Below are 9,503 nucleotides of genomic sequence, written 5' to 3' on the forward strand. Positions count from 1 at the left end.
GGCACTTTGTGATGGGAACTTAAGCTCAAACCCCAGCTCTGCCTCACCTTTGCTGTGTGACCCTAAGCAAAACATGTCCATCTCTGAGCCTCCATCCTTTCCTCTTCTGTAAAGTCTGGATGGCCCGTGAGCCCAAATGAAGGGATGATATATGAACCGAGGGGACGGTCCCTCTGCCGACCTCCCCGGGGGACAGGCAGGGGGTACCTGGGAAGAGAGGAGAGCAGGATGCGAACAACGGGCAACCAGAAGGCAGAAAAAGGAAACAGTCACTCTGTGACCTACAGGTGAAAGAGGGCTGCGGCGGACCTTCAGCAGCCACATCCTCTTTCTGGAACCTTCTCACAGCAGCCTCACTCTCAGAGGATGTACCAAGGGGAACCTTCCAACAAACCAAGCACCGGCAAGGAGGAAGCCGCAGTGGTGGGAGGCGTGGAAGAGGAAAGAAGCCGGAGGCCCAAGGCCAGCGGCATTCCCAGAATTCCCTCTCCCTGGGGGGACGGCAGACAATGTCAGAAGGAAGGAGAGGAGACCCACAAAATCCATGGATCCAGGCTCTACCAGGAAAGATGGGCCCTAAAAAGCAAATTCCACCATGGAACACCAGGAAGCCTTATCCAGAAGTCAGATGGCACACGCCTGTGGTCCCAGTGGCTCAGAGGCCGAGGCAGGAGGACTGTGTGTTTGAGGCCGGCCTCAGCAACTAGGTGAGGCCCTAGTCAACTTAGGGAGATCCTACTCCACAGTAAAACATAAAAAGGGCTGGGGATGTGGCTCAGTGGTTAAGGGCCCCTGGGTTCAATCTGCAATACCTAAAAAGAAGTCAGGGCAGCCATAGTGGGACAGATGGGCTCCCCTGGAAACTTCGGGGCACACACGGAGGGCAGTACATACCCTGAAGGACAGAGGTGTGCAAAGCAAAACACCGCGTAGATCACTGAGAAGAATTTTTTGGAAAGAGAGAACCCAGAGGCTCAGAGAGGAATGTGGGTTACACAAAGTCACACAGCAAAGATGGCGCAGAGCTCGGACACGGGCTGCCTTCCACACTCAGAGCATGATGCTCTTATCCACAGAGACTGTGTGCTGGGACCATCCCCCACAGGCGGACAATGGGGACTCCGACAAGTCAAGCCTATACGGGAGCAGAAGACCAGAGAGACAGCAAAGCCACCAGGGAGGAAAGGGACCTCCGGCCAGGGTCAGTGAAGAAGCAGAGGCAGGGAGGGGAGAAGCCCAGCTGGACCCAGTCCACGCAGCTACGCAGGGCACCCAGAACAGGGACCGGTGGCCCCTGGAGCTAAGGAAGCCAACCCCAGGGACCGGGGCAAGGGACGTAGCTGGCAGGAAGGGAAGGATCAGAGTAGGAAAGGAGATGTCCCTCGGACAGCAGGGTGGCGACCGTGCGTCCAGGGAAACACAGAGGTCCAGGAAGAGAGGCCAGACCAGAGAGGCCCTGCAGAGGCCCAAGACCAAAAAACCCTGGTAACCGACGGCACCGACGCAATGCCATCGGGTGAACGTAAAGAAACACTTGGGAACATCCCTCTGCTGGTCTTGCAGAAGGATACAGTGGGTACGAGCTTGGGGACAGGGTGACACCAGAAGTCCTAGAAAAGCAGTCAGAGCAGTGGCTTCTCCACTCCCGTGTCCCTTCCCATTGGACCAGGACCTCGGCATGCTCCTGACCAACCCAGCAGCATTTGGAAAGCACCCGTTTTCCACGTTTCCACAAAGGACAGAAAAGAGGACGAGCCCGTACTGCCCTTCGCCAGGAGCTGCCCTGGACACCTGGGGACACTCCGTCAGCTGAAGGAATTAAAGGGGAAAGCCGGCTTTGAAATGAAAAGTTACAAGTCCAACTGGAACTCCAGGCCAGTCTGCACTTGACCCCTCAGAAGAGCTCATCTTGAAGTCCCAAAAGCCATGTTGGCACTCCCTGGCGCCAGAGTTGGACTTTTCCTTCTTGATTTTTTAGGGTGCTGGAGATGGAACCCAGGGCCTCACCCACGCTGGGCAAGTGCTCTGACCACTGAGCGACACCCAAGGAGCTGGGGAGACAGATGCACCACGGCACCTGGCAGAGTGGGACCTCCTCAAGGAAACACAGGCTGGGGATTCTGTGCCATCTTGGGAACTCTCTGAAAGGTGAGCAAGGATCTGCCCACCGACGGAAATACAGCAAAAAAAGGGCATGTGAGTTCCAGAGGATTCTAAATGGGAAACCACAAGCTGAAGTGCACAAATTTTAAACCACGTGTGCAAAAGCCACCTAGGGCTGAGTCTCCTTGTTGGCGGTGGTTCTGTTCCATGCGCACCCCGGGACACTGGACTGGCGAATACGGAGCCATTTTCCCAGGAAAAATACAAAGTATGATTTCCTCCAAGCTGCCTGCAAGGCTTTCATCAACAGATCACTGCATAACCTTGCTTTGTGGGTTTTTTCCTGTTGAAAGACCCTTTATTTCACATATATTGTTTCAAGAACATGGAGCTCACAGCCAGCAGAACTACCGCTAGCTCTTGTGCCTGAATGAAATGTCTTTTTTTTTTTTTGGTACCAGGGACTGAACCCAGGGGCGCTTAACCACTGAGCCACATCCCCAACCCTTTTTAAATTTTATTTTGAGACAGGGTCTTGCTAAATTGCTTAGGGCTTGGCTAAGTTGCTGAGGGTGGCTTTGAACTTGTGGTCCTCCTGCCTCGGCCTCCTGAGTGCTGAGATTACAGGCGTGTGCCATCACGCCCGGCTTGAAGGGAACTTCTTTAACAACAAATGCATTTCCTACTTGAGGTCCGCCGCCTCAGGGACAGACTTGGGCACTTCAGCACACTGTGGTCGAGGGTCATTTTAAACACCAGATCGTCAACAACAACAAAACACACACACACACACACACACACACAAATGCCAAACCCAAGGCTCCAGAAAGAACAGCTGTTTGGTACCAGGGACTGAACCCAGGGGCGCTTAACCACTGAGCCACATCCCCAACCCTTTTTAAATTTTATTTTGAGACAGGGTCTTGTATAGACCCACAGCACGAGGGTCCAAGGGAGGCAGGAGAGGATCCTCTCCTTTGTCCTCAGCTTCAAAATTCTTAAATGACCGCAAATGTGTCCCGAGCATTCACTTGAGGGTTACAAAAAAGGTTGAGCAAGTAGACAACTTAACAGAGCCTGGGAGTACCGGGTCAAAATTTAGTTTTAAGAATCTATTCATTCAAATGTAAGATTTTTTTTTTTTTAAGTCTAGAGCAAATTATAGGATGGAGAACAGATGGGTGGTTGCGGGGGCTGGGTGGTTGCGGGGGGCTGGGTGGTTGCGGGGGGCTGGATGGTTGGGGTCATGATAAAGGGCAGCATCAGGATACCCGAGAAGCAGAGAGGCTACTCTGCATCTCGACTGTAGGAGTGGCCACACACCTTCATAAATGTATAAAGGTATACACCAAAGTCAGCTTCCTGTATGATGATTGAAAAATAAATATTTTCAAAGGTTAAAAGGATACACACTAATCCCATTTACCTGCCAGGTCAGGAATGGGATGGTTTGGAGGACCAAGAGTTGAAGGGGGGCCTTAGTTTGACTCCCTATATGTCACTGTATGAGAGTGTGTGTGTGTGTGTGTGTGTGTGTGAGTGTGTGCATGTGATACACACACACCTCCAGACATATTTAGGGAGATGTACACTTCTAGTCGTTATCTGAGTTTAACAAAACATAATATGATCCAGTTGCAAAACCTAAACCGCCCCACTTCTGGATGTGTACTTAACACAGGGGTCCTGGGGAAAAAAACGCTCACGGCACACCCCACTTCCCTCCAGGTCCTACAGGTAAGGCCAATGGCACAGATCCCCACTCCATGCCAACGTGGCTGTTGAAATCCATAAATCCCAGATGCACACACTGCTATGGATGGGGGGGATCCCAATCCTGGAACCCATTTGCTCAGATAACATGCACTTCTCTGACCTGGTTTACACTGTAAAAGAAACGGGTCACATTCCTGGGTACTTGGTTTCAGTACCAGGGACCACACTAGCTACTAATCAACTGTCCAGATCAACTCCCAAGAAGTGCAGCTCAGGGCAGAGCCCGTGCCTGGCACACGGGAAGCCCTGGGTTCCATCCTCAGCACTGCAAAAATAAACTCATGATTTTATAAAGCATTTTAAGAAGTTCAGTCCACATGAAGGCTCAGCAAACTCTTTCGGGGAAGAGCCTATGTGTGAATTTGTTGTTGGAACGATTTAGCTCTGCCATTAGGGCACACAAGTGGCCCTGGATGGGAAATAAACAAGCGTGGCCCTGTGCCAATAAAATGTGCGCAAAGACGGGGGTAGGAGTCCGACTAGATGGGAATTACATTTAGAGCAGGCTGAGGAAGGGGAAGAGAGGTGGACAACGGCCCCAGGGGGGGGGGGGGGAGCCAGGCCCTGGGGGAGGCGCAGGGAGGTTCTGCCTCCAGCAGGAGGGGCCGAGCAGTGTCACCCCGGGGTGAGCTGAGGTCAAGATAGAGGAGGGGGACTGGGAGGTGAGAGATCACCTCCGAGAGGCACGGGGAGGTGGCAGAGACCTTGCCAGGCAGCTGTGAGACAGCAGAGCATCAGGGCCAGCTAGGGCAGGGAGGAGGGGAGGCCAGGGGGCAGGGGTGGGCAACAGGACCCAGGGGGTGCTGAGAGCCGGGAGGCCAAAAAGACAGGGGCTGTGGGCGAATGGAGATGGCTGGACAAAGAGGGAGAGAGCCAGGGGCTGTGGGCGCGTCTGCAGACAGTTGGCCGTGCCGGACACCGTTCCTCGCCATGAGTGGGAAAGGGGGCGCCATCCACATGGCGGTGGGTGGAAACAGGGATGCCGCTCCACACCCTATAGTGCCTGGGACAGACCCCACAACCAAGAATCACCAACCCCCCATGCCAAGGTGAGAAGACCTGCTGGAACCAAATAGGAATGGAGGAGGGGAGGGTGGGTACCCCAGGGGCTCACCCCAATGAGCTCCATGAATGTCAGGGGAAGGGACAGGTCCCCAGGAATAACTGCCAGGAGGCGACCCTCCTAGGGAGGTGGCCTAAGAGCCGCTGAGGAGCCGGGGCACACCTCACCAGCTCACTGGGCCCCCCCAACGCCCGGCAGGCTCCTGTCTTAACTGATCCCACATTGCCTTCGATTTCTGACTCCGTGGCTCTCACGAGCAAGGAGCTAGCGGGAGCTAGCGATCCAGAGGGAAATGGAGAAATGGTTCAGAGCTCCCAACAAGACTCCAGGGGAGAAGGAACCCCCGCTGCCCAGGAAGCCTCCGGAAAAGCCGTCCGCTCTTCAAAGTCATCTGGTTTCCCTCCACGCTCCACCCTATTGGTTGGCAGTGCAGATTAATGATCTGGAAAGTTCCTCGCCCCTCCCCATGCCTCTGAGAGGCATCACATCTCATTTATTTGATAGGATTTTGTTAACCATTAAACCCCAAAGCAGAGGTGGGGAGGCGCAGATCCAAAAGAACAACTGTTTGCTAGGAAACCAGTGCCCGGAGCCAGCTTAGGGGGCTCTCTCCCAGCTCTGCAGCCTGCTGGCTGGAGGCCTGTGAAGAGGCGAGACCTACCCCACCTCCAGGGGTCGCGGGGAAGCGCCTACATATTCCACAGAAGAAGGTGCTCCTTAAATGATCAATATGCCACACTCGCCCGGATGGCCCCGCTGCACACCTACTACGCCCCAGGCACTACTCTAGCTAGAAATGCCAATCAAATCAACCCAGGGCCTGGTCCTGGTGGAAACGGTAAATATACGAAGAAGAGGTAAATCCACTTACAATCCCTGAAAGCCCAGGCACAGATCCACAATTACCAAAGCTACAAGGAACAGAAGAGCAGGGAACCACACCTACCTCGGCAAGGGCGCACAGGCACACACACAGAGACTGGCCTACTTCTCACAAGTCAGCTTGCACTTTCTTAACAAGAACCCAAACCAACTGCCACCCTTCATGGAGCACCTACTGCATACCAGACCCTTGGGGCTTATAGACATTGTGCAATCGGCAGATCCGCTCAGTCACCAGGGTTGGTCAACTCCGTGGCCACTGCTGCCTCATTGAACTTATTTTCCATCAGGGATTTTAGGAGCCTCAGTTCCCCCACCCCCACCCCTCCCTCTCCATGATTAAATACCTCTTAGGGGGAAATCTGAAGCAGTAACTCAGCAGATATTTTTAAAGAGGACTTCAGACCCCGAGGGGGGAAACCCTAGCTATATTCTCTTACGTGATGCTTCAGTTTTTGTTCCCAAATCAGAAAAGCACCTGCTACCAAGCCCCAAGAGGACATCGGGATTGGGGTTTGCCTCTATCACCAGGAGAGACACCAGGAATGCCGTAGTATGAGACTCACTCAAGGTCAAGGACAGAACTGAGGGGTGGGAGTGGGTCTGGGAGTCAAAAGACAAGGGACAGAGTAGTCCACAGCCTGGTGGGACAGACCCAGAGATTTAAATCCTCCCTCTACAGCCAAGGAATTATGCACACAGACTGGGCGCGGGTTTACCGCTCCCTGAAATGGGTGCACAACAGTATCAGCCTCCAGGGGCACAGCCAGCGTCCAGAGAGATAAAATTGAGCAGCCCAGTGGCATATGGTGATACTAATTATAATAATCTTGATGAAAAACGGCCACTACTGCTACTAGAACTGCTGCTGCCAAAGGTTTAGAGTCGCCTCTGAACATCTGGAAGCAGAAGTGTAAACACGGACGGCCCCGGGTCTACAGCCAAGGAACCAGGACGGTGGGTTTCTAAAATTCCCCTCCCAGAGAAGCCAGAAGCGTCACCCCCGAGGGGGGCCCCCTGCGCTCGGGCTCCAAACCAGATGGGCTTGCGTGGGCGCTGGGCTGGCTGTCCCCAGCTATCCCGACCCAGTGACCCCACTTTCCGGAGAGGACCCAGAGAGGACGCGTGTCGCCTCTCCCGAGCTGGCTGGGCTCACAGGGGGCCAGACACAGTTCAGAAGCGCGCTCCAGAGAGGCGCGGGCTGCAGGGCGGGCACTGGGGCAAGGTTCCTCAGGCCCGGTTCGGGCACCCGGGGCACGGAGCCGCGAGCCCAGCGGGCAAAAGCCAAGGTCAGCAGCCTCCCGCCCCCCTGCGGGGCCCGAGCGACGGCCCCGGCCACCGCCGCCCCCTCTCGTGGGAGGGTTCTCAGTCCCCAGCGGAGGCTCTATTTGAGTCGGGGGACCCCTCCCCACCGCGGTGCTCCCAGCCCACTCCCGCGCCCCCAGACTCACCCTCTCCAGGGAACAGGTGGCCCGCGGCGCCCACCAGCAGCGCGGCCACCGCCATCAGCAGCGGCGCGGCCGCCGCCCCCCGCCGGCCCCCGGCGCCCATGGCTGCTGGGAGCGCGGGGTCCCCGCGGATCAGAGCGCGCGGAGCCGGGCCGCGGGGGTCATGCTCCGAGGCGGCCGCCGGAGAAGCGCGGGGTGCTACGAGTCCTTCTCTTCCACGTCGGTGGCCTGTCTGCCGCAGCCCCCACTCGAGAGAGGCCCCTGAGGCAGCGCCGGGGAGTGCGCGCGGCTTGGGCCGCTACAGAAAGGGTGGCGCGGCGGGGAGGAGGCGGCCCCGACCCCCTAGCCACTGCGGCTCGGGCCCGGTCCCTCGATCTCAGGCCCAGAAGCCCCGAGTTGCGCCCCGGCCTCCTGGATTTCGGCCCCGTGCGCTCTGGACCGCGATCGGCGGGCTCCGGGGCCGAGGGACGTGCGGACAGAGGGGCGCGCGGACAGGCGGGCGGGCACCTGGGCTGGCGGCGGCGGGCGGGCGGGCGGCGGGAGCGAGGGCTGCTGGAGCCCGTAAACAACGCGGCCCGTCAGCTGGGCCCCGTCCGGACCGCGGGAAAAGGCGGCGCGGAATTTGCCTGGGAAGGGACTGGGCGCCCGGGAGAGGCCCCGGGGAGGGGCAGGGAGGATCGGCGGCGGGAGGCGAGGCCTGGTTCCGCCCCGCCCCGTCTGCCCGCCTCCGGTTGCGGGGCCCCGCGCCCAGCCCAGGGGGCGCCCCAAACAGCCCCGATTCTTCACTCTCAGACCCCGAGGTCTCCCCAGACGCCCGACGCAACCAAACGGATCCCTTCTGTACCGTATCGCTATTTTGTTCATCGTGGCCTTTGGGGAATTCGTTTTAATTGTTTGAAATGTTGCATTAAAATGTCCTTTATCTGGGTGTCTCGGTTTGGGGGCACTCCTTTAAATTTTGCGGCCCGAGCGAGCAGGATTTCATTCGCCAGCGACGGCCGCGGTCCTAGAGCTACTTGGCGCCCCAGAAGTTCACCCCGCGGGCGTCCCCGCCCAGCAGCGTGACCCACGCCAGGCTCCTGGGGACAGCCACGTGTCCACGGCCCTGCGTGCTCCTTGTATGCCGTGGCCTGGGTCCCTCGTCGCAACCTAAAGTTTAAACTGAAGGACTAACGGCGGGTGGGGCAGGGGGATATGCCAAAATTCCCCCAGAACAAATGAAGCTTTGGAAAGCGGGCGGGTGGCCACACTCTTCAACACGCACAGCCGTCCAGGTGTCTGAATCTGTAGGAACAACTGGCAGGACAATGGACAACTCCTCCTGCGGCAGGGGAAAGGGCAGGCAGCCCCTCTACCCCTCACTTCCTGCGCAGTCTTGATTTTGCCACCTCGGCGCTGCTCATCCAGCGGGCTGGGTTGGATACGCCCGCGTGCCAGATTCGGTAAGGTGCACAGGAAATACTTGGGAAACTTGGGAAAGCGCCGGACACCACTCTAGACCCAAGGCATCCAATCTTCTCTTTATTAAACAAATAGTTTGCCAGAAGCTGTTCTTCCCACCAGCCAAACCTATTCCTGCCTCAAGGCTTTGACCTTGCCCTTTAACACTTCAACCCAGCTTCAACTTCTCTCCAGTGAGCCCTCAGCCCTCCTGACCACGGCTTGCAAACCACCTGCATTTCAGTTCCTTGGTTCCCTTCCCTGGTCCTCTTCATCCTGCTTAGCCTATCTCTGTCTGGAATTATGATTTATCATCCTGTGGAACACCTCCCCTCCTCTGCAAGTATAGAGATCTTGTCAGTCACGTTCACTACTTTACCACCAACGCCCTGACCTATCCGTTGGTTAATAAATATTTGTTGAGTGGAAGAATCAATAAGCAGTAAGTAATAAGGGATTTACAGTAAGCAAAATAAACATGATCCATTTCCTTGTAGAGCAAACAATATGGGGGGATGGCATCAAAATAATCCTGTGTGTGATGAGCTGAAGGCGGGCAGGGGAGGACCTGCAGAGGAAGCAAGTTTGAGTTGAAATCTGAAGATGAAGAGGAACCAGCCTGTCAAAGACTCAGGAAAGAGTTCCAGGTACCAGGAACAGCATTTGCAAAGGCTCAGAGGCGTCCTTGCTACTGAACCAGGCACCGTAGCTGTACAAAGGGAAAAGGAGAAACTCAAGCCATGGGCAGAACTAAAAGATGCAGATCCAGGAATCGACCATATTAACAACTG

General features: G+C 56.2%; 1 protein-coding gene across 4 annotated transcripts in view; it reads right to left on the reverse strand.

Moving 5' to 3' along the window:
* The window catches only part of Insr (insulin receptor), a 122,305-nt gene extending 114,397 nt beyond the window's left edge, over nucleotides 1-7,908 (reverse strand). For 2 of the 4 annotated variants that reach the window (XM_078034778.1, XM_078034776.1), the window contains exon 1: nucleotides 7,276-7,908. In XM_078034778.1, the coding sequence (XP_077890904.1) occupies nucleotides 7,276-7,375 (100 nt within the window). In that variant the 5' untranslated portion in view covers nucleotides 7,376-7,908. The remainder of the gene's footprint in view (nucleotides 1-7,275) is intronic. The other 2 variants (XM_078034781.1, XM_078034780.1) reach the window with 1 other exon arrangement.
* Between the last annotated feature and the right edge of the window lie 1,595 nt (nucleotides 7,909-9,503).

This window comes from Ictidomys tridecemlineatus, chromosome 2, assembly GCF_052094955.1.
Source record: "Ictidomys tridecemlineatus isolate mIctTri1 chromosome 2, mIctTri1.hap1, whole genome shotgun sequence".
Lineage (NCBI taxonomy): Eukaryota > Metazoa > Chordata > Mammalia > Rodentia > Sciuridae > Ictidomys > Ictidomys tridecemlineatus.